At 50.9% G+C, this 25,993-nt stretch overlaps 1 protein-coding gene across 3 annotated transcripts in view; it reads right to left on the reverse strand.

Moving 5' to 3' along the window:
* The window catches only part of SLC6A8 (solute carrier family 6 member 8), a 293,475-nt gene that overhangs the window by 139,775 nt on the left and 127,707 nt on the right, over positions 1-25,993 (reverse strand). The window contains exon 1 of one of the 3 annotated variants that reach the window (XM_085629798.1): positions 88-624. The exons of the other annotated variants lie outside the window; for them this stretch is intronic. Coding sequence (XP_085485924.1) covers positions 88-370 — 283 coding nt within the window. The 5' untranslated portion in view covers positions 371-624. Of the gene's footprint in view, positions 1-87; positions 625-25,993 lie in introns of those variants that run through there. 3 annotated transcript variants of the gene reach the window in all.

Raw genomic sequence — 25,993 nt, forward strand, 5'->3', positions numbered from 1 at the left:
TGCAGTACTGCGACACTACGCGTCTATGGTAGAAAAGAAAGCGCTGCAAATGCCACAAGTATCACAGAAAGGCCTCAAGGCGCCTACCTCCGCCGTTCTTGTAGCACAGGTACGGGAAGCGCCACACGTTGCCAAGGCCCACGGCGAAGCCCACGCAGGACATGGTGAAGTCCATCTGTCGGGTCCAGGTGGCGCGCTCGGTGGTGGGCTCCCGCAGCCCCGGCGGGGGGTACCCTCCGGGCAGCTTGGCAGAGCCATTGGCACACATGTCGGCATCATGCCCGCCTCCATTGGGAATCAGTTGCCCTTTTTTCTCCTCCAGCGAGCCGTGGCAGGTCCCGTTGGTTAGCGACCCCCGACACTTCTCCATTCGGAGATCAGTTTTCAAGTTTTTGTAGCGTTTCTTTTCCTCAGCGAGGCGCTTCAGACGGGTCGTCCTGCCCTCCACAGGGGGCACCCCTTTAGTCTGTCGCTGACTCGAGAGGGCAGGGAGGCAAACCAAGGTCCCAAAACAATGTACAAAAATAACACTAATCAGTAGAGGGGGAATAACAAATATACAAAATAAATTGGGGGAGGGGGGAGGGTCGGGGCCGGGGGAGCAGTGAGCTAAATGCCAGCAAAATTCCCCAAGATTTAGTCAAAAACAAGATAAAGCGCCTCAGAAACCATCCACGAAGCACTTGAAAGTCAGCCTGAAAAATCTCATGGGTTAACGGTGTGGAGGAGAGGAGAGAGACGCAGGGCCGCTCTCCAGTCCGTACTGGGCGCTGGGGCCGGGTGCAGGCGCTGCTGCGGGCTCTGGCGGGGGTAGCGCTCCTGGGGGCTTCGCGGCACTCGATGCACGGATCTCCCCTGACAGGCAGCGCTGCTCTCGCCTCCTCCTCGGTCCGGGCTGAATGAAGCGCCGCCGACGAGGCTGGCAGCTTAATGCAGCCGGTGAGGTCAGAGCGCCGCCTCCGCCGCAGCGCTGCACTTGCCGAAGGGCGGAGCGACGCACACACAGAGGCGCTATTTTCAGCAGCGGGGATTCCGACCTTTCACCTGGAGCTGGCGCGCGCCTGGACCCCCACTAGCGCCTGCACGTGACCCTCAACAAATGCTCGTTTCAAGTTTCACTTTCATTCTTAGTTTATTTTTTCTATCTGCTCATTTCCCCGTTGTCCGGGGAAAGTCATTTTCTTCGATATTAGTTTTTATGTTCCTCGTGGGGGTCTGGCTGGGGCTTTTCAATGATTGTATTACATTTTAAAATGTGTGTGCGCGGCCCCGCTAGTCGCGCGCCTGCTTAAAATGCACCGGCCGCCCCCGCCTCTGCAAGAGCCCTGGATTCAAGTCCGTCTTCTCTGCCCTGAGGTCTGTAGCCAGGGGGAACGGCAAGGGGGCGTTTGTTAGGACAGGCCCCCCCATGAACATATTCAGTATTACAGGCGCCCTGGGGCTGGGTAGGTAAAGCAGCCCCCCCCCCCACCTCCGTCGCCACCCAACATCAATTAAAAACGCTGCTATTTGGTGGCATTTTTATAGAACACAACTCATTTTCTGTTTTTTTTAAGTGTTAATATTAGTCTAAGTTCTTTTAACATTACAGTAACTCAGGAACATAGGGGTTTTTATGAAAAAGTGCTCAGGTGGGAGTTTCCAAACAACTCCGTACACTAAAATGTTGCCCCTGCTTTCTTCCCAAGGAATCTTTGGGGGAAGACTGGGGGCAAATGTTGCACTTCCGGGTAGACTTCATTAACTGCCCCTGTGACCCTTGGGTCTCGCTGCACTGGCACAGATCACATGTTACATACACAGGCATGGCACCTGTCAGTCGGCGGTGCCCGCTCGCTGGCGGAGGGGCTGGGGTAATATGGCAGGGCTGGGGCGGGGTCACGGTGTGTGGAGGCCGAAGGCTGCCTTCATGTCTCCACAAAGGTCGGAAGCACCGCCGAGGATCAGCGTTTTACAAAGTGAAGGCCCTGGAGAGTCTGAGACCTGTGAGGAACACCGAATGGCGTGTTTACATGCACATATCCGTGTCTGCGGGTACCTCAGTGGCACGCTGTATGTCCCACCCATGATTGTCCCTCTGCCCTCCAGTGCCAGCGGCGCTGCACACGTTTGAGTGCCAGTGTCAGTGCATTATGTCCCTATGTCCAAGTGTCCCTGTGTCGGTGTCCCTGTGTCGGTGTCCCTGTGTCAGTGTCTCCAAGCCCACATGTGTCAGAGTCCATGTGACAGCGTCCCCATGCCCATAGGTCTCAGTGTCTATGTGTCAGTGTCCCCACGCCCACAGGTGTCAGTGTCCCCACGCCCACAGGTGTCAGTGTCCCATGTCCACAGGTGTCAGAGTCCATGTGTCAGTGTCCCATGTCCACAGGTGTCAGAGTCCATGTGTCGGTGTCCCCATGCCCACATGTGTCAGAGTCCATGTGTCAGTCTCCCCATGCTCACAGGTGTCAGAGTCCATGTGTCAGTGTCCCATGTCCACAGGTGTCAGAGTCCATGTGTCAGTCTCCCCATGCCCACATGTGTCAGTGTCTCTATGCCCACATGTGTCAGTGACCATGTGTCAGTCTCCCCATGCCCACATGTGTCCCCATGCCCACATGTGTTAGTGTCCATGTGTCAGCGTCCCCATGCCCACATGTGTCAGAGTCCATGTGTCCCCATGCCCACAGGTGTCAGTGTCCCCATGCCCACATGTGTTAGAGTCCATGTGTTTGTGTCCCCATGCCCACATGTGTCAGTGTCCATGTGTCAGTGTGCCCATGCCCACAGGTGTCAGTGTCCCCATGCCCATAGGTGTCAGTGTCCATGTGTCAGTGTCCCCATGCCCACAGGTGTCACTGTCCCCATGCCCACATGTGTCAGTGTCCATGTGTCAGTGTCCCCATGCCCACATGTGTCAGTGTCCCCATGCCCATAGGTTTCAGTGTCCCCATGCCCACATGTGTCAGTGTGCATGTGTCAGTGTCCCCATGCCCACATGTGTCAGTGTCCATGTGTCAGTGTCCCCATGCCCACAGGTGTCAGTGTCCATGTGTCAGTGTCCCCATGCCCACAGGTGTCAGTGTCCATGTGTCAGTGTCCCCATGCCCACAGGTGTCAGTGTCCCCATGCCCACAGGTGTCAGAGTCCATGTGTCAGTGTCCCCATGCCCACAGGTGTCAGTGTCCATGTGTCAGTGTCCCCATGCCCACAGGTGTCAGTGTCCCCATGCCCATAGGTGTCAGTGTGCATGTGTCAGTGTCCCCATGCCCATGGGTGTCAGTGTGCATGTGTCAGTGTCCCCATGCCCACATGTGTCAGTGTCCGCATGCCCACAGGTTTCAGTGTCCATATGCCAGTGTCCCCATGCCCACAGGTTTCAGTGTCCATATGTCAGTGTCCCCATGCCCATAGGTGTCAGTATCAATATGTCAGTGTCCCCATGCCCACAGGTGTCAGTATCTCTGAGTTAGTGTCCCATGCCCACAGGTGTCAGTATCTCTGAGTTAGTGTCCCATGCCCACAGGTGTTGTTGTCCATTGTGTCAGTGATCCCATGCCCACATGTGTCAGTGTCCGTGTGTCAATGTCTCCATGCCCACAGGTGTCAGCATCCCTGAGTCAGTGTCCCGATGGCCACATGTGTCAGTGTCCACTCCAGGGCCAGACTGGGAACCAAAATAGGCCCTGGCAAAGAGCTCAAACGGCCCTGGGGTGGGGTGCTCTAAAACCAGCCCCCTCCCTGGCAGCCCACCGGCGAAACACCCAGTGCCTGCTACGGCCAGTCTTGCCCTGGTCCCCAGCTCACGTGTCAGTTTCCCTGTGTCAATGTCTCCACACCTACATATGTCAGTGTCCCTGAGTCAGTGGCCCCATGCCTACATGCGTGATTTTGCCAGTTTGAACATCCCTATGGCAGTCTGCACATACCATATGCATCTCTTTACCGGTTTCAATGTCCTTATGTAAATGTCCCTATACTCACATGCGTCTCTTTTCCAGTTTCTAGCATCCCTATGTCAGTGTCCCCATGCTCACATGCGCCACTGTGATAGTTTCTAGTATCCCTGTACACACATCAGTACTTAATTTGAGCTGGTGGTTTCTGGTGCCCAGCTACAGCACTTAATCCTCAATACTGGAACTAATGACAGACTTGAGTTTGGAGCAGAAATCCTGTCCCTCTCTTGAACAGCTCAGACAGGAAGCTGCTGCTGAGGAGGCAGGGAATGTAAGTAGGTCCCATAGGACCGATTGGGAAGGTGGGCTTCTGTATTCTGAAGGTAGAGACCCCAAGCATAGTGCCACCAGGAGATTGGTAATACCCCAGAAGTTCAGAGGTTTTATTCTTTCCTTGGCACATGATAATCCCCTTGCAGGACACCTTGGGCAAAGTAAGACTTGGGGCAGGATTGCCCCTCATTTTCACTGGCCCCACATGTCCGAAGACAACAAGGAGTTTTGTTGCTCCTGTGTCACTTGCCAAGCCAGTGGTAAGTCAGGTGGCACTACAAAGGACCCCTTAATTCCACTCCCAGTGGTTGGGGTTCCCTTCGAGAGGGTAGGGATTGACATTGTTGGTACCCTGAACCCTCCAACTTCATCTGGACACAGTTACATCCTAGTGGTGGTGGACCATGCCACTAGGACTAGGTATCCAGAGGCTATTTCCCTTAAAACCACTACAGCTCCTGTAGTGGCCAGGTCCTTCCTGGGAATGTTTTCCAGGGTGGGCTTCCCTAATAGACAGAGGTACCAACTTCATGTCTAGTTACATAACTGCAATGTGGAAAGAGTCCAAGTAACAAGTTTACCACATCCTACCACCCACAGTGCAATGGGCTTGTTGAAAGGTTAAACAAGACCCTAAAGGGTATGATTGTGAGAGTCCCAGAAAAGCTCAGGTGAAAATGGGATCTCTTAGTACACCGCCTTTTCTTTGCTTACAGAGAGGTTCCACAGAAGGGGGTTGGCTACAGCCCATTTGAACTTCTGTTTGAACATACAGTTAGGGCTCCACTGTGTCTGGTTAAGGAGGAATGGGAACAGCCTCTCAAACCTCCTAACCATGACATAGTCGACCATGTCCTTGGCCTGCATTCATGTATGGCTGAGTACATGAAGAAGGCAAGCAAAAACCTTGAGGCCAGCCAGGCGCTTCAGAAAGCTTGGCAGGACCAAAAGGCTGTACTGACTGTTCACCAGCCGGGATAGAAAGTGTGGGTGTTGGAGCCTGTGACCTCAGCAGCTCTCCAAGACAAATGGATCGGCCCCCACATCATCCTTAAAAAGAAAGGTGAGGTCACCTACTTGATGGACCATGTGAATTGCCTGAAAACGTTTGTGGACAGGACAGACATGGGTCTGCTCATGGCAACTGATGAGGGACAGGAAAAAGAGAGTGACCCTCTTCCTGATCTCCTCTCTCAGAACCCTGATGATGGGTCAGTTGATGGAGTAGCCTTGGCAGGCAGCCTTACTGCCCAGCAGCAAACTGATTGTAGGAAAGTCCTCAATCAGTTCTAACCACATGTTCCCTCTGACACCCAGTCAAACTGCAAGGGCCCCTTTTATGGAGATAATATACAGAGCGTACGGGGGTAACTGGGGGGGGGGGGGGGGGGGGGAAGTACCCTCACGGTAAACAGGCCCTCTGCGCATGCACACTCCGGCTGGAGGGCGTGGTTAAATTGATACGGATCTGACACCAGTTAGTGACCTTGTTTTAGGCCCAAACAGGAGACGCAGAAAAGTAAATGCTGTGATGATTATTAAAGATGTGTTACATTTGGATGGGAAACCTTTGTATTAGAGTTATGTTAAGGTTAGCCATCTGACATCTGTACTTATCAATTGTAATCAATGTAATGCATCATTTTCTGCGTAACTTTTGTAAATATTTTATATACTAATAATGTTTATTAATTGTGTTTAATAAATACGGCCGGGGGGTTTTACGCCCCCCACATCCAAAACTCCTCTAATGTCATTGTCTGGGTCTGGTTAAGGGAGGAGGGGGTGTAGGTAATACCTGGCCATAGTGTGCTCCTGTGCATTTCTCTAGTGAAATGATGCACGGCTGAGGCCACCAATGCCCCGTGTGCTCCTGTGCATCCCTCTAGAGACAGATGCACGGCTGAGGCCACCGATGCCCCGTGTGCTCCTGTGCATCCCTCTAGAGACAGATGCACGGCTGAGACCACCGATGCCCCCTGTGCTCCTGTACATCTCTCTAGAGACAGATGCACGGCTGAGGCCACCGATGCCTCATGTGCTGCTCCTGTGCATCCCTCTAGAGACAGATGCACGGCTGAGGCCACCGATGCCCCGTGTGCTCCTGTGCATTTCTCTAGTGAAATGATGCACGGCTGAGGCCACCGATGCCCCGTGTGCTCCTGTGCATCCCTCTAGAGACAGATGCACGGCTGAGGCCACCGATGCCCCGTGTGCTCCTGTGCATCCCTCTAGAGACAGATGCACGGCTGAGGCCACCGATGCCCCGTGTGCTCCTGTACATCTCTCTAGAGACAGATGCACGGCTGAGGCCACCGATGCCCCGTGTGCTCCTGTGCATCCCTCTAGAGACAGATGCACGGCTGAGGCCACCGATGCCCCGTGTGCTCCTGTACATCTCTCTAGAGACAGATGCACGGCTGAGGCCACCGATGCCCCGTGTGCTCCTGTACATCTCTCTAGAGACAGACACACGCTGAGACAACCGATGCCCCGTGTGCTCTTATACATTGCTCTATAGATAGATGCCCTACTCGTGAAACCCAAGAGCATGGCGTCACCTCTTCCCCTCCCCAGTGACAGTGCCTGCTCGCTTCCCTCTGATCTATGATGTCATCGCCTGCATCCCCAGTGATACCACATGTGGTCAGATGGTGCCCTCTATAGATAGAGGCGCTCATGTGACCCCAGGGCGGGAGGTGTAAGTGTGTGTGCGCGTGACACGGGGGAGGGGGGTTTCCATGAAATGCAGGAAGCCCCGTCTCAGTTTACAGGACGCGGCTGGCACCTGTCTTGTTTGGCCCCAGGGCATGCTCCACCCCCTTCCACAGTCCAGTCCTGGCAACGAAGAGAGCAGTGCATGGGTGACCCACGTGTGTCCAGGCACCTTATACGAGAGGTACATATCCCTGGCGAGGAAGGCAGCTGGGGTCCCCAGTGAAATGATGGGGTTAACATGCCGCAGCCCCTCCCGCCCCCAAGGGCCTTTCAAGGGCCCCTCGTACCAATCACGGCATTTGGAAGCAGTGGTGCACGGCGAGTCGGTGGCACAGCCTGGGACATGTCAGTCTCTGCCCCAACCCTACCGGCCTTCAGACGGACTGAACTGCAGCCTGCCTCCTGCCCTGGACACCGGGGCAGTCATTGCTTCAAAGGCAGCTCGTGAAGTCAGAAAGTCTGAGAGGAGAGTGTTTAACACTGGGCCATTGGTGACATGTCAGTCTCTGCCCCAACCCTACCCGCCTTCAGAAGGACTGGCCAGCACCCTGTCTCCTGCCCTGGACACCAGGGCAGTCATTGTTCTAAAGGCAGCTCGTGCAGCCACAGAGTCTGAGAGGAGAATACTTAACACTGGGCCATTGGTGACATGTCAGTCTCTGCCCCAACCCTACCGGCCTTCAGAAGGACTGGCCAGCACCCCGTCTCCTGCCCTGGACACCGGGGCGGTGTATGTTGCAATACAAAGGCATCGAGGTAGCAAGAGTGGGTGTTTGACATAGATGCTTAAAAGCTACTTTGGGATACATGGTGCCAATATATAAGGACGGATAGTCGGAGACAAACACTCAACAACGTTTATGATGTTTTGGGTAAACATACCTGGTAACAAACACAGCATGAAGGCATGAACTGTACATGTTTACAGGCTAGCTGGTGAGTCGCATTAAGACATGAGCAGTATATGTTTACAGCAGAGTGGCTGGTGAGTCCCATGATGGCATGAGCAGTACATGTTTACAGGCTAGCCTGTGAGTCGCATGACGGCATGAACTGTACATGTTTACAGGCTAGCTGGCGAGTCACATGAAGACATGAGCTGTACATGTTTACAGGCTAGCCTGTGAGTCACATGACAGCATGAGCTGTATATGCTTTCAGGCTAGCTGGTGAGTCGCATGATGGCAGGAGCTGTGCATTTATACAGCAGAGTGGCCGGCGAGTCTCATGAAGACACGAGCTGTACATGTTTACAGGCTAGCTGGTGAATCGCATGATGGCATGAGCAGTACATGTTTACCGCCGAGTGGCTGGCGAGTCGCATGAAGACATGAGCAGTACATGTTTACAGGCTAGCTGCCGCATCACATGGAGACATAAGCTGTACATGTTTACAGTGGAAAACAGACATTGCAACGTGGCTGTTTCCCTGCATGTTGTTACAACGCATGCGATGTAACAATGCGTAGCCATTACTATGCATTTTATTTCAATGCATGCGCTCTTACAACGCATGCGATGTAATGGTGATCCACATCGTTGTGAGGAAACTGAGGCGGTTCCATTTCCTCACAACGCCATGCACCGTGCACCGCCCCTCAGACGCAGGAACCACGAGGAGAGAGAGGGAAGGGGGATTGGGCTAGGGGTGGGGGGTTATTTTTTTAGGGTTTAGGGTAGTGTTGTAATGTTTGTGTAGTGTAGGGTTGTGGGTCGTGCAGTGTAGTGTTTGAGTGTAGGAACCGGGGTGGGGGAGGGTCACGCTGGGGGTAGTGTTTTAGGGTTTAGGGTAGTGTTGTGGTGTTTGTGTAGTGAAGGGTTGTATATTAGGATTTAGGGTAGTGTCAAGGGGTCGTGCAGGATAGTGTTTGAGTGTCGGGACTGGACAGGGAGAAGGGGGTAGGGTCGTGTTGAGGGTAGTGCTTTAGGTTTTATGGTAGTGTTGTGGTGTTGTGGTGTTTGTGTAGTGTATTGTTATAGGGCTTAGGGTAGTGTTGTAGTGTTTGTGTAGGGTAGGGTAGTGTTTTAGGGTAGTGTTGGGGGGTCATGCAGGGTAGTGTTTGAGTGCAGGGACCAGACTGGGGGAAGGGGGAGGGTCGTGCTGGGGGTAGTATTTTAGGGTAGTGTTGTGGTGTTTGTGTAGTGTAGGATTTAGGGTTGGGTAGGGTCAAGTCACTTACCTTGCAAACTTTTACCATGAGTATACCTTTACCATGCATGCCTTTGCATTATAATGGCATGCGTGGTAAAGGCATAGTCGTGGTAAAATTTTGCGATGTAATGGCATGTCATTGCGTAGTAATACCCGCGTTGTAATGCCACGTGTGGTATTAGTATGTGATGTAATGAGACATTTGTTTACAGTAGAGTGGCCAGTTAGTGGCATGATGGCATAAGCTGTACATGTTTACAGGCTTGCTGGTGAGTCGTGTGAAGACATGAGCTGTGCATGTTTGCACCAGAGTGGCAAGTGATTTACCTAAATGCATTAACTGTACATGTTTACAGAGTGGTTAATGATTTGCATAAAGACATGAAGTATACATGTTACCAAGAGAGTGACAGGTGAGTTGCATGAAGGAATGAACTGTACAGGTTTACAGCAGAGTGGCAGGTGAGTTGCATGAAGGCATGAACTGTACATGTTTACAGCAGAGTGGCGAGAGTTGCATGAAGGAATGAACTGTACATGTTTACAGCAGAGTGGCAGGTGAGTTGCATGAAGGCATGGACTGCCCATTTTTTCAGCAGAGTGGCAAGTGAGTTGCATGAAGGCATGAGCTGTACATGTTTACAGCAGAGTGGCAGATGAGTTGCATGAAGGCATGAACTGTACATGTTCACAGAAGACCAACATGTCATTCATCTGAAGCATGTTTTATACGTTTACAGCAAAGTGGCAGGCAAGTTGCATGAAGCATGAATTATACATGTTCACAGAAGACCAACATGTGCTTCATCTGAAGCATGTTTTAACGTTTACAGCAAAGTGGCAGGTGAGTTGCATGAAAGCATGAACTGTACATGTTTACAGAGTGGTTAATGATTTGCATAAAGACATGAAGTATACATATTACCAACAGAGTGGCGAGTGAGTTGCATGAAAGAATGAACTGTACATGTTTACAGCAGATTGGCAGGTGAGTTGCATGAAGGCATGAACTGTGGCGAGTGAGTTGCATGAAGGAATGAGCTGTACATGTTTACAGCAGAGTGGCAGGTGAGTTGCATGAAGGCATGAACTGTACATGTTTACAGCAGAGTGGCAGGTGAGTTGCATGAAGGCATGAACTGCACATGTTTACAGCAGAGTGGCAGGTGAGTTGCATGAAGGCATGAACTGTTCATGTTTACAGCAGAGTGGCAGGTGATTTGCATGAAGGCATGAACTGTTCATGTTTACAGCAGAGTGGCAGGGAAGTTGCATGAAGGCATGAACTGTACATGTTTACAGAAGAGTGGCAGGTGAGTTGCAAGAAGGTATGAACTGTACATGTTTACAGAAGAGTGGCAGGTGAGTTGCATGAAGGCAGAACTGTACATGTTTACAGCAGTGTGGCCGGTGAGTTGCATGAAGGCATGAATTGTACATGTTCACAGAAGACCAACATGTCATTCATCTGAAGCATGTTTTAAACGTTTACATCAAAGTGGCAGGTGAGTTGCATGAAGGCATGAACTGTACCTGTTTACAGAGTGGTTACTGATTTGCATAAAGACATGAAGTATACATTTTACCAACAGAGTGGCGAGTGAGTTTCATGAAGGCATGAACTGTACATGTTTACAGCAGAGTGGCAGGTGAGTTGCATGAAGGCATGAACTGTACATGTTTACAGCAGAGTGGCGAGTGAGTTGCATGAAGGCATGAACTGTACATGTTTATAGGAGAGTGGCAGGTAAGTTGCATGAAGGCATGAACTGTACATGTTTGCACCAGAGTGGCAGGTGATATACCTAAAGGCATCAACTGTACATGTTTACAGAGTGGTTAATGATTTGCATAAAGACATGAAGTATACATATTACCAACTGAGTGTCGAGTGAGTTGCATGAAGGAATTAACTGTACATGTTTACAGAGTGGTTAATGATTTGCATAAAGACATGAAGTATACATATTACCAACTGAGTGTCGAGTGAGTTGCATGAAGGAATTAACTGTACATGTTTACAGCAGAGTGGCAGGTGAGTTGCATGAAGGCATGAACTGTACATGTTTACAGCAAAATGGCAGGTGAGTTGCATGAAGTCATGAACTGTACATGTTTACAGCAGAGTGCCAGGGGAGTTGCATGAAGGCATGAACTGTACATGTTTACAGCAGAGTGCCAGGTGAGTTGCATGAAGGCATGAACTGTACATGTTTACAGCAGAGTGCCAGGTGAGTTGCATGAAGGCATGAACTGTACATGTTCACAGAAGACCAACATGTCATTCATCTGAAGCATGTTTTATACGTTCACAGCAAAGTGGCAGGCAAGTTGCATGAAAGCATGAACTGTACATGTTCACAGAAGACCAACATGTGATTCATCTGAAGTATGTACTATACATTTACAGCAGAGTGGCAGATGAGCTGCTTGAAGGCATTAACTGTACATGTTCACAGAAGACTAACATGTGATTCAACTGAAGCATGTACTATACATGTACAGAAGAGTGGCAGTTTATTTGCATAAAGGACAGAGCTGTACATATTTACAGAGTGGCCGGTAAGTTGTCCATGTTTACAACAGACTGGCGGTGATTTGCATAAAGGCTTGATCTGTTTATGTTTATTGGGTCGATAGTGAGTCGCATACAGGCATGAACTGTAAACAGTTAACGCAGAGTGGCAGTGAGTCGCATGAAGGGATGAGCTGTACATGTTTACACGAGAGTGGCAGTGAGTCGCACGAAGGGATGAGCTGTACATGTTTACATGAGAGTGGCAGTGAGTCGCATGAAGAATAGCTGTACCTGTTTACACCAGAGTGGCAGTGAGTCCCATAAAGGAATGAGCTGTACATGTTTACACCACAGAATGGCCGGTGAGTTGCATGATGGCATGAGCTGTACATGATTGAGAAAAAGGCATGAACTGTATATGTTGATTGTATGGTGATTCGCACTAAGGCATGAGCTATTCATGAAATGAACCATATATGTTTACAGCACAGTGGCAAGTGATTCACACAAAAAAAAAGACATGAACTGTGCAAGTTTACAGTAGAATGGTGGGTGATTTGTATAAAAGCATTCACTTTACATGTTTAAAACAGAGTGGCAGGTGATTTGCATAAAGGCATGAGCTGCGCACATTTACAGCAGAGTGGCCTGTAATTTACATGAAGGAATGAGCTGCACACATTTAGAGTAGAGTGACCAGTGATTCAGCATGAACTGTACATGTTTACAGCAGAGTGGCCGGTTATTTACGTTCAGGCATGAACTGTACATGTTTACAGCAGAGTGGCTGGTGATTTCGTACAGGCATGAACTGTACATGTGTCCAGAATGGACAGTGATTCGCGTACAGGCATGAACTGTACATGTGTACAGAGTGGCCGCTGATTCGCGTACAGGCATGAACTGTACAAGTTTACAGAGTGGCCGATGATTCACGTACAGTCATGCAATGTACATGTTTACAGAGTGGCTGGTGATTCATGTACAGGAATGAACTAGACATGTTTACAGATTTGCCAATGATTCTTGTACAGTAATGAACTGGACATGTTTACAGAGTGGACAGTGATTCGCGTACAGGCATGATTAAATGTGTACAGAGTGGCTGCTGATTCGCGTACAGGCATGAATTGTACATGTTTACAGAGTGGTCAATGTTTCGCGTACAGGCGTGCAATGTACATGTTTACAGAGAGGACGGTGATTCATATACAGGCATGAACTGTACATGTGTACAGAGTGCCTGCTGATTCGCGTACAGGCATGCAATGTACATGTGTACAGAGTGGCCGCTGATTCGCGTACAGGCATGAACTGTACATGTTTACAGAGTGGCCGCTGATTCACATACAGGCATGCAATGTACATGTGTACAGAGTGGACGGTGATTTGCGTACAGGCAGGAACTGTACATGTTTGCAGAGTGGCCGATGATTCGCTTACAGGCGAACTGTACATGTTCACCGAGTAGACGGTTATTTGCGTTCAGGAATGAACTGTACATGTTTACAGAGTGGCCGCTGATTCGCGTACAGGCATGAACTGTACATGTTTACAGAGTGGCCAATGATTCGTGTACAGGCATGAACTGTACATGTTTACAGCAGAGTGGTAGGTGAGTTGCATGAAGGCATGATCTGTACATGTTTACAGAAGAGTGGCAGGTGAGTTGCATGAACTGTACATGTTTACAGCAGAGTGGCCGGTGAGTTGCATGAACTGTACATGTTTACAGCAGAGTGGCCGGTGAGTTGCATGAAGGCATGAACTGTACATGTTTACAGCAGAGTGGCGAGTGAGTTGCATGAAGGCATGAACTGTACATGTTTACAGAGTGGCCGCTGATTCGCGTACAGGCATGAACTGTACATGTTTACAGAGTGGCCGATGGTTCGCGTACAGGCATGAACTGTACATGTTCGCCGAGTGGACGGTGATTTGCGTTGAGGAATGAACTGTACATGTTTACAGAATGGCCGGTGATTCCCGTACAGGCATGCAATGTACATGGTTACAGAGTGGCTGGTGATTCATGTACAGGAATGAACTAGACATGTTAACAGAGTGGCCTGTGATTCGCGTAAAGGCATGAACTGTACATCTTTACAGCAGAGTGGCTGGTGATTCATGTACAGGAATGAACTAGACATGTTAACAGAGTGGCCTGTGATTCACGTAAAGGCATGAACTGTACATCTTTACAGCAGAGTGGCTGGTGATTCATGTACAGGCATGAACTGTACATGTTTACAGAGTGGCCTGTGATTTGCGTAAAGACATGAACTGCACATGTTTACAGAGTAGCCGGTGATTCCCGTACAGGCATGCAATGTACATGGTTACAGAGTGGCTGGTGATTCATGTACAGGAATGAACTAGACATGTTTAAAGAGTGGACAATAATTCTTGTACAGTAATGAACTGGACATGTTTACAGAGTGGACAGTGATTCGTGTACAGGCATGAACTGTACATGTGTACAGAGTGGATGGTGATTCGCGTACAGGCATGAACTGTACATGTTTAAAAAGTGGCCGGTGATTCGTATTCAGGTATGAAACGTACATGTTTACAGAGTGGATAGTAATTCGCGTACAGGCATGAACTGTACATGTTTATAGAGTGGTGGGGTGAACCACAGACAGGCATGAACTGTACATGTGTACAATGAGTCATATGTTTTCCACGTACACTTACTGCTTTACTTTGAGATGTGTGCTCTTGTAAGGCGTGTGTGACCCATGGTTGCATGTGACGTAGCTACCGTGCAAGCGCCTTGCAGGCTGACGTCCTGGCGCTTGCAGAGGGCGCTGGGTGAATTCAGTGTGGGTACAAGCGTGCACTACGGATCGCAGGGTGCGAGTTGGTGTGTATCGTGATAGGATGACAGAGGCAGCAGGGCCCAAGACGTTTACTCCTGTGACAGCTTTACAGTACTGGGGCACTGCCCACCGCCCCCAACACGCTGTGATCCCCTTCCTGCAGCACCAGCTCTTCCGCCCCCCCCCCCCCTCCATTCTCTGTCACTCAAGGCTCACACTTCTCATGTCGCCCGTAGCTCCCCTCACGCGGTGACCTTGAATTCTAGGAAGTCGAGGCATCCTGTACGTGCTCAGCAGCTGGAATGTCTCTCCTTCCTCCTCTTCAGGGGCTCTTAGCGACTAGAGCTGCGGCGAATGCCGGCATCGGCGCTTGACTCAGCACCGCGTGATTCTGAGCTAGTCACTTCATGCACATGCGCCAAAAGGTTCTTATAGCTCGTCCCCACTCACACGTGATGCGCAGCTCTGCGCTGCTTCATACCTACGCATGTATGTTGGCGCTACATACATGCATACCACTGTTACTGTGTGCAGCATTCCTAATGTTCCCTCATATTCCGAGACTCCTGGGCGAGGAGGGCAGGGCACGGACCCCAGCTTCCTGCAAATTATCCCCAGCAACTTATGTCTACCTTACCAGAAGTCTTTGGTGCCCTCTCCCATAAAAGGTGCCAAACTGACCATCAACAAACCCGCCCTGACGAATGCCTTGAACGATCAGTGGTGTAGGGCAGAAACATGTTGGAGCTACAGGGGTCATAGGACCATAGCACCCCTTTGTTGCCCCTTTCATAGCTCATTTTAACCCTTCCCTTCCACCCCGCAAATGAAGGGATACCTTGGGAGAAGATGAGGAACTGTTACTCACACGTCATGTCCCGACACATACATCAATATACAAAGAGCCCCCTGAACACGGTTGAGCCCACCCTGACTTACAGGGGTCAGGGGGAACCCGATGACGAAGCATGCCATTATTAGAGTGGGTGAGGGTTACATATATAAAAAAAAGATTTTTTATTCTCCACCTCTTACATATGTTTATTGTGCCACACTGACCATGCCATGCCCATGTTAGTTACTGCAGGGTTCAAAGGTCCGCCATATCTGCTGGACGCCTTTGCTTCTCCCCCTGACCTCCCACCCACACACGCCCAGCCTGTGCACATATAGGACCGAACCCAGCCCTGCCAAGTGTGTGCCCTGGTGACGTGCTGTACACCTCGGGCAACTGCCCGGCAGGCCTATCCTGCGAGACCACAACAGGCCAGACGGGCCGGGTCAGAGCCAGTGATGTGGCTTGAGGGTCGCCCTAGAGGTCTGTCACCTCCTTCGATAAAAGATCGGACTCCAGCTATCGCTCCCTGGGTTTAGCGCCTTAGTTGACTAATGGGTCCACTCTAGGGCCTGTGTTTGACCTCATGGTCACAGGTTTAAATCCTGGTGGGTCTACTCAGCCTCTCAGCCTTTTGAGGTCGATAAAATGTGCACTATTGAGTTGGGAAGAATACACATCTGTTATTCAGGCCAAGATACCCTTCTTGGCGAATGTGCGCTTTAGAAATGCACGTTATAACATCCCAACTATTTGTGTACAAATTAACCTACCCCTGCTGAGACAGAAGCAGAGCTGGAAAGCTCCCCCCCTCCCCCCCTGATCTCTTTGTAACCAGCTGCTCATAGATCCCAATGTTAGTCACACAGCTCCCCCAGAAAGTAATCCCCTATGGGGATCTTTTTAAAACCTGCAGGCTTCCACGTCATTCCCAGGAATGACGTGACATGATATTGTTTTATAAAGCGCACTAAAACCCCAGGTACCAAAGCGCTATTGCCAGACAGACTAAACTACAGAGCCAAACAATCCAAGGAGGAGGGGAACTATAGTGAGAACACCAAGTTTACAAATGCTTTTAAGGGAGTCTGCTTCAGAACTGTAAGCGGGCTCGGCCTTTCATCCTTCTGAAGTAGATAAAGCAAGCAGCATGCATTAGAGCCACACCTCCTTCGCTTACAGATCTGACTGGTCCCAAACTGGGTCTCTTTCGGTTTGCCAACGCGCGCCACAATGTTTGGAGCAGGTCTTCGAATCGCGTGAACAGAAGACCCCTCTCCCATCTAGCGCTTACCACCCCCAGCTCTATTCTAGGCACACAATTTCAATAGGGCGTCCAGGAACCGATAAAACGTATAGGGCTTCGTTGCTCTCCCGGAGTACGAAGCGCTATGCAAGTGCACCAGTACAATGATTAACTATTGTCTTGAGAGGCACAATGCAAAAAAGGGGGGCCACGCAGAACACGTGGAGGGGCTCAGGGGCCTTCCACCACTCAAGGCGTGAATGTAAGCAGGGCGGAGATCCACCACGCCCCGGGAATACTCCCAGCAGGGCTTTGACGTGAGGCCATCGCCTGGACTATGGTGAGGGGGCGGTACAGGATGCCCCCTGGACAGGTGGCAGCGGGGTGTGCACGATTTAAAGCAGGGTCGTGAACAAACGCAGAGGGTGTGAGACAGCTCCGAGGAGCCGTGACCAGTGAGAGACGCGACTACATGAAACACTGCGCCTCTGTCCTCGGCTGGTGGGGAGGGGGCAGAGTCCCTCTTTGTCAGCAGGGTTCTGTGCACGTAGGTGAACCAAGCATCCAATCAGATGGCAGGACGCACAGTACGTATGGCACAGGCGTGAAGTAAAGGGGAAACACTTAATAAGGGCACTGAAAGACACACCGAAGAGAGTTGGGTAGCTCTCTGGGTTCACTACTTGCTGCTGAGATCTTTGTGACTCCAGAGGGTCACATTTCGTTTTGTCGCGTTGATAACACGTATATAGGTTGTTATTTGCAGTACTGCGACACTACGCGTCTATGGTAGAAAAGAAAGCGCTGCAAATGCCACAAGTATCACAGAAAGGCCTCAAGGCGCCTACCTCCGCCGTTCTTGTAGCACAGGTACGGGAAGCGCCACACGTTGCCAAGGCCCACGGCGAAGCCCACGCAGGACATGGTGAAGTCCATCTGTCGGGTCCAGGTGGCGCGCTCGGTGGTGGGCTCCCGCAGCCCCGGCGGGGGGTACCCTCCGGGCAGCTTGGCAGAGCCATTGGCACACATGTCGGCATCATGCCCGCCTCCATTGGGAATCAGTTGCCCTTTTTTCTCCTCCAGCGAGCCGTGGCAGGTCCCGTTGGTTAGCGACCCCCGACACTTCTCCATTCGGAGATCAGTTTTCAAGTTTTTGTAGCGTTTCTTTTCCTCAGCGAGGCGCTTCAGACGGGTCGTCCTGCCCTCCACAGGGGGCACCCCTTTAGTCTGTCGCTGACTCGAGAGGGCAGGGAGGCAAACCAAGGTCCCAAAACAATGTACAAAAATAACACTAATCAGTAGAGGGGGAATAACAAATATACAAAATAAATTGGGGGAGGGGGGAGGGTCGGGGCCGGGGGAGCAGTGAGCTAAATGCCAGCAAAATTCCCCAAGATTTAGTCAAAAACAAGATAAAGCGCCTCAGAAACCATCCACGAAGCACTTGAAAGTCAGCCTGAAAAATCTCATGGGTTAACGGTGTGGAGGAGAGGAGAGAGACGCAGGGCCGCTCTCCAGTCCGTACTGGGCGCTGGGGCCGGGTGCAGGCGCTGCTGCGGGCTCTGGCGGGGGTAGCGCTCCTGGGGGCTTCGCGGCACTCGATGCACGGATCTCCCCTGACAGGCAGCGCTGCTCTCGCCTCCTCCTCGGTCCGGGCTGAATGAAGCGCCGCCGACGAGGCTGGCAGCTTAATGCAGCCGGTGAGGTCAGAGCGCCGCCTCCGCCGCAGCGCTGCACTTGCCGAAGGGCGGAGCGACGCACACACAGAGGCGCTATTTTCAGCAGCGGGGATTCCGACCTTTCACCTGGAGCTGGCGCGCGCCTGGACCCCCACTAGCGCCTGCACGTGACCCTCAACAAATGCTCGTTTCAAGTTTCACTTTCATTCTTAGTTTATTTTTTCTATCTGCTCATTTCCCCGTTGTCCGGGGAAAGTCATTTTCTTCGATATTAGTTTTTATGTTCCTCGTGGGGGTCTGGCTGGGGCTTTTCAATGATTGTATTACATTTTAAAATGTGTGTGCGCGGCCCCGCTAGTCGCGCGCCTGCTTAAAATGCACCGGCCGCCCCCGCCTCTGCAAGAGCCCTGGATTCAAGTCCGTCTTCTCTGCCCTGAGGTCTGTAGCCAGGGGGAACGGCAAGGGGGCGTTTGTTAGGACAGGCCCCCCCATGAACATATTCAGTATTACAGGCGCCCTGGGGCTGGGTAGGTAAAGCAGCCCCCCCCCCACCTCCGTCGCCACCCAACATCAATTAAAAACGCTGCTATTTGGTGGCATTTTTATAGAACACAACTCATTTTCTGTTTTTTTTAAGTGTTAATATTAGTCTAAGTTCTTTTAACATTACAGTAACTCAGGAACATAGGGGTTTTTATGAAAAAGTGCTCAGGTGGGAGTTTCCAAACAACTCCGTACACTAAAATGTTGCCCCTGCTTTCTTCCCAAGGAATCTTTGGGGGAAGACTGGGGGCAAATGTTGCACTTCCGGGTAGACTTCATTAACTGCCCCTGTGACCCTTGGGTCTCGCTGCACTGGCACAGATCACATGTTACATACACAGGCATGGCACCTGTCAGTCGGCGGTGCCCGCTCGCTGGCGGAGGGGCTGGGGTAATATGGCAGGGCTGGGGCGGGGTCACGGTGTGTGGAGGCCGAAGGCTGCCTTCATGTCTCCACAAAGGTCGGAAGCACCGCCGAGGATCAGCGTTTTACAAAGTGAAGGCCCTGGAGAGTCTGAGACCTGTGAGGAACACCGAATGGCGTGTTTACATGCACATATCCGTGTCTGCGGGTACCTCAGTGGCACGCTGTATGTCCCACCCATGATTGTCCCTCTGCCCTCCAGTGCCAGCGGCGCTGCACACGTTTGAGTGCCAGTGTCAGTGCATTATGTCCCTATGTCCAAGTGTCCCTGTGTCGGTGTCCCTGTGTCGGTGTCCCTGTGTCAGTGTCTCCAAGCCCACATGTGTCAGAGTCCATGTGACAGCGTCCCCATGCCCATAGGTCTCAGTGTCTATGTGTCAGTGTCCCCACGCCCACAGGTGTCAGTGTCCCCACGCCCACAGGTGTCAGTGTCCCATGTCCACAGGTGTCAGAGTCCATGTGTCAGTGTCCCATGTCCACAGGTGTCAGAGTCCATGTGTCGGTGTCCCCATGCCCACATGTGTCAGAGTCCATGTGTCAGTCTCCCCATGCTCACAGGTGTCAGAGTCCATGTGTCAGTGTCCCATGTCCACAGGTGTCAGAGTCCATGTGTCAGTCTCCCCATGCCCACATGTGTCAGTGTCTCTATGCCCACATGTGTCAGTGACCATGTGTCAGTCTCCCCATGCCCACATGTGTCCCCATGCCCACATGTGTTAGTGTCCATGTGTCAGCGTCCCCATGCCCACATGTGTCAGAGTCCATGTGTCCCCATGCCCACAGGTGTCAGTGTCCCCATGCCCACATGTGTTAGAGTCCATGTGTTTGTGTCCCCATGCCCACATGTGTCAGTGTCCATGTGTCAGTGTGCCCATGCCCACAGGTGTCAGTGTCCCCATGCCCATAGGTGTCAGTGTCCATGTGTCAGTGTCCCCATGCCCACAGGTGTCACTGTCCCCATGCCCACATGTGTCAGTGTCCATGTGTCAGTGTCCCCATGCCCACATGTGTCAGTGTCCCCATGCCCATAGGTTTCAGTGTCCCCATGCCCACATGTGTCAGTGTGCATGTGTCAGTGTCCCCATGCCCACATGTGTCAGTGTCCATGTGTCAGTGTCCCCATGCCCACAGGTGTCAGTGTCCATGTGTCAGTGTCCCCATGCCCACAGGTGTCAGTGTCCATGTGTCAGTGTCCCCATGCCCACAGGTGTCAGTGTCCCCATGCCCACAGGTGTCAGAGTCCATGTGTCAGTGTCCCCATGCCCACAGGTGTCAGTGTCCATGTGTCAGTGTCCCCATGCCCACAGGTGTCAGTGTCCCCATGCCCATAGGTGTCAGTGTGCATGTGTCAGTGTCCCCATGCCCATGGGTGTCAGTGTGCATGTGTCAGTGTCCCCATGCCCACATGTGTCAGTGTCCGCATGCCCACAGGTTTCAGTGTCCATATGCCAGTGTCCCCATGCCCACAGGTTTCAGTGTCCATATGTCAGTGTCCCCATGCCCATAGGTGTCAGTATCAATATGTCAGTGTCCCCATGCCCACAGGTGTCAGTATCTCTGAGTTAGTGTCCCATGCCCACAGGTGTCAGTATCTCTGAGTTAGTGTCCCATGCCCACAGGTGTTGTTGTCCATTGTGTCAGTGATCCCATGCCCACATGTGTCAGTGTCCGTGTGTCAATGTCTCCATGCCCACAGGTGTCAGCATCCCTGAGTCAGTGTCCCGATGGCCACATGTGTCAGTGTCCACTCCAGGGCCAGACTGGGAACCAAAATAGGCCCTGGCAAAGAGCTCAAACGGCCCTGGGGTGGGGTGCTCTAAAACCAGCCCCCTCCCTGGCAGCCCACCGGCGAAACACCCAGTGCCTGCTACGGCCAGTCTTGCCCTGGTCCCCAGCTCACGTGTCAGTTTCCCTGTGTCAATGTCTCCACACCTACATATGTCAGTGTCCCTGAGTCAGTGGCCCCATGCCTACATGCGTGATTTTGCCAGTTTGAACATCCCTATGGCAGTCTGCACATACCATATGCATCTCTTTACCGGTTTCAATGTCCTTATGTAAATGTCCCTATACTCACATGCGTCTCTTTTCCAGTTTCTAGCATCCCTATGTCAGTGTCCCCATGCTCACATGCGCCACTGTGATAGTTTCTAGTATCCCTGTACACACATCAGTACTTAATTTGAGCTGGTGGTTTCTGGTGCCCAGCTACAGCACTTAATCCTCAATACTGGAACTAATGACAGACTTGAGTTTGGAGCAGAAATCCTGTCCCTCTCTTGAACAGCTCAGACAGGAAGCTGCTGCTGAGGAGGCAGGGAATGTAAGTAGGTCCCATAGGACCGATTGGGAAGGTGGGCTTCTGTATTCTGAAGGTAGAGACCCCAAGCATAGTGCCACCAGGAGATTGGTAATACCCCAGAAGTTCAGAGGTTTTATTCTTTCCTTGGCACATGATAATCCCCTTGCAGGACACCTTGGGCAAAGTAAGACTTGGGGCAGGATTGCCCCTCATTTTCACTGGCCCCACATGTCCGAAGACAACAAGGAGTTTTGTTGCTCCTGTGTCACTTGCCAAGCCAGTGGTAAGTCAGGTGGCACTACAAAGGACCCCTTAATTCCACTCCCAGTGGTTGGGGTTCCCTTCGAGAGGGTAGGGATTGACATTGTTGGTACCCTGAACCCTCCAACTTCATCTGGACACAGTTACATCCTAGTGGTGGTGGACCATGCCACTAGGACTAGGTATCCAGAGGCTATTTCCCTTAAAACCACTACAGCTCCTGTAGTGGCCAGGTCCTTCCTGGGAATGTTTTCCAGGGTGGGCTTCCCTAATAGACAGAGGTACCAACTTCATGTCTAGTTACATAACTGCAATGTGGAAAGAGTCCAAGTAACAAGTTTACCACATCCTACCACCCACAGTGCAATGGGCTTGTTGAAAGGTTAAACAAGACCCTAAAGGGTATGATTGTGAGAGTCCCAGAAAAGCTCAGGTGAAAATGGGATCTCTTAGTACACCGCCTTTTCTTTGCTTACAGAGAGGTTCCACAGAAGGGGGTTGGCTACAGCCCATTTGAACTTCTGTTTGAACATACAGTTAGGGCTCCACTGTGTCTGGTTAAGGAGGAATGGGAACAGCCTCTCAAACCTCCTAAACATGACATAGTCGACCATGTCCTTGGCCTGCATTCATGTATGGCTGAGTACATGAAGAAGGCAAGCAAAAACCTTGAGGCCAGCCAGGCGCTTCAGAAAGCTTGGCAGGACCAAAAGGCTGTACTGACTGTTCACCAGCCGGGATAGAAAGTGTGGGTGTTGGAGCCTGTGACCTCAGCAGCTCTCCAAGACAAATGGATCGGCCCCCACATCATCCTTAAAAAGAAAGGTGAGGTCACCTACTTGATGGACCATGTGAATTGCCTGAAAACTTTTGTGGACAGGACAGACATGGGTCTGCTCATGGCAACTGATGAGGGACAGGAAAAAGAGAGTGACCCTCTTCCTGATCTCCTCTCTCAGAACCCTGATGATGGGTCAGTTGATGGAGTAGCCTTGGCAGGCAGCCTTACTGCCCAGCAGCAAACTGATTGTAGGAAAGTCCTCAATCAGTTCTAACCACATGTTCCCTCTGACACCCAGTCAAACCACCTGATGTAACCATGAAGAGGACACAGGTGACAGTCTGCCAGTGAAGAACACAATTTATAGATAGCCTGACCATGCCAGAGACTGCATCAGGACAGAGGTCCTTAAGATGCTGGAATTGGGGGTCATTGAGCCTTCAGATAGCCATCGGGCTAGTCCAGTGGTCCTTGTACCAAAACCTCACACCAAAGATGGCAAAAGAGAAATTAGGTTTTGTGTGCACTACAGAGGCATCAATGCAGTCACTAGGACTGATGCCCATCCTATTCCAAGGGCAGATGAACTTATAGGTCCCTTGACCTCAGTCAAATATCTGAGCACATTTGACCTGACAGCTGGCAAATCAGACTAGCTGAGGATGCCAAGCCCAAAACAGCATTTTAAACCCCTAGTGGGCATTATCAATTTATATTGCCACATTTCAGAGGTTGGTAAACAAAGTCCTAACTGTCTGTAAGCCCATAGTTCAGCATATCTGGTGATATTGCTGTCTTTAGCTCCACCTGGGAGGATCACCTGGTCCACCTAAGGAATGTTTTGGAGGCCCTGCAGAAGGCAGGCCTCGCTATCAAGTCCACCAAGTGCCAGATAGGGCAGAGTCAGGTTGTGTACTAGGGTCACCTGGTAGGTTATGGCTAAGTTCAGCCATTGGAGAACAAAATCCAGACCATCATGGACTGGGTTGCTCCCACTACCCAGACTCAGGTCAGAGCTTTCTTGGGCCTGACTGTCCAGACAGATGCACCTGAGATAGGGGTAGGAGCTGTTTTGTCACAACTTAATGCCGAAGGCCAGGACCAACCAGCAGAAGAAGGTTGACCCCAGAGTTAAACGTTGGTCAGCAATTGAGAGAGAGGCCTGTGCTATGGTCTTGACCTTGAAGAAGTTGAGGCCATACCTGTTTGGTACTCACTTTCTTGTTCAGACAGACCATAAGCCCCTCTTATGGCTTAAACAAATGAAGGGTGTACATCCCAAACTTTTGAGGTGGTCTATTTCCCTACAGGGGATGGACTTTTCACTGGAACATAGGCCTGGGAGTAATCATGCAATCACAGATGGACTCTCCAGATATTTCCACTTAGAAAATGAAGACTGAACTGAGCAAGGTTAGTCTCATCTTCTTACGTTGGGGGGAGGGGGGTTGTGTAGGAAAGTAGGATCTGCTTTCATGGTTACCCCAACTTTTTGCTGGTGTCATTATGTTTTTCTGACTAGTCTGACTGGCATCCTGCTAATCAAGACCCCAGTATTTGTGCTTCTTCCCTAAATTGGACATGGTGAGTACTTAGGTACACTCTAAATTGGCTACTGGTGTACCCTTGTAAGTCCCCAGTATATGGTACTAAGGTACCCAGGGCATAGGCACTCCAGGGGTCCCCCATGGGCTGCAGCATGGATTATGCCACCCAAGGGAGACCACTCATATTGTGACTACAGCCTGCCATTACAGCCTGCGTGAGCTGGTGCTAGCACCACTTACGACAGATATAGGTTTCCTTATATCTGAGGTCACAGCACTTAAAACCTATAAGTCACCCCTAAGGCAGGACTTTCAATCCCGAAGGCAGGGTGCTCGGTTATAAGTGCTCGGGTGCCCCTGTATGACCAGGACACCCCTAAAATCCTCAGAGTCCATTCCCTCAGGTTATAAGGGCACCAGCCATTACGATACATAGAGCGGCCATGCTTCATTATGCGATGGCTAACCCCAAACTGAATGTAACAAACCCTGTCGAATGTATGACGTTACAATGCATACATTTACAATGCATGCCTTTACAATGCAGTTTTTACATCGCAACATCCTCTACAACACATTCATTTACATCGCATGCCACTACAACAAATTCTTTAAAACTACATTTACAATGCATTCCATTACATCGCATTATACATTTACAATGCATACCATTACAACACATACCATTACATTGCATTTAAGGTAAGTGTTGGATAGTGCAGGGGTAAAAATTACTATTCTAACTACGGGGGTTGCAACAGTAGGATAAGTGTTGGATAGTATAGGGGTAAAAATTACTATTCTAACTCCAGGGGGTGCAACAGTAGGGTAAGTGTTGGATAGTGTAGGGGTACTATGCGTTGTAATGACATGCAATGTAATGCCTGTGTTGTAGTGACATGCGTTGTAGTGTCATGCGTTGTAGTGACATGCGATGTAATGGCTGCGTTGTAGTGACATGCGTTGTAAAGGATGTTGCGATGTAATGACTGTGTTGTAAATGTAGTGCGATGTAATGACTGCGTTGTAAAGGTTGTTTCCCAACCCTGCCATGTGTGGTATTAAACATGTTGGAATCATACTCAACACCGTAAACGGTGTTGGAGGTATGATTCCATGCACTGTGGGGCCCCTCCGGGAGGCCCTCGGTGCTCCCAGTACCAGTCTCCAGACCGGGACAGCAAACTATGGCTGCTGCCGACCAGTGGCACGATTCTGCCCTCCTGCTGCTGAGCCAAGCTCGAGCAGGGGAAGGCAGAACAATAGATTTCCTGTCACAGGGATCTGTGACCACCTCTCAGACAGGACTTAGTGTATTGGGACAGGGTGGGGGCACTTGCCAGCGCCACTAGACTTCTTTGAAGGGCACATTTGGTACCCTCCTTGCATACTCCAGTTGGAACCAGTTCAGGGAGCCGTTGGCTCCCACTCTGGTGCGAAACTGGACAAAGGACATGGGAGTATCCTCCCCACTGTTCAGACCCTCCTGTGGGAGGGACCCCCTGAATCATCCCAACCCTTTCCTTATGGTACTTAAGGGCTTAACTGTGGGTGGTTCTTTAGATTCATCGTGGGACAAGATTCAGATCTGAAACTACTTCATCTTCAACTGTCAGGGCATTTTGGACTTTACAGGACTTCGCTTTGGGAACCGAGACTTCAACTGGGAAGACTCCTGCTGCTCCTGGTCTCGTCGTCCTACCAGTCTTCTGCAACGTCTGTGGCTGTGCTCCATACAGGTTCTTTACAAGGCCTGTGGACTTCCAAGACACCCAAAGAAATCTCCCTTGGAGTGAAGGAGTCCCTCCCTGCATCTGCAGGCACCGCAACAAAGCTGACTAGTCTGCTGTTCCTGAGCTCCCACGGACTCCGAAAGGGTCAGCAATACAGGTGGTGGTTCTGCAACTCCCTCGAGGTCTACACTGTCTTCAAAGCAAGTTTGAAGCCATTATCC

The sequence above is a fragment of the Triturus cristatus genome, chromosome 10, assembly GCF_964204655.1.
Source record: "Triturus cristatus chromosome 10, aTriCri1.1, whole genome shotgun sequence".
Lineage (NCBI taxonomy): Eukaryota > Metazoa > Chordata > Amphibia > Caudata > Salamandridae > Triturus > Triturus cristatus.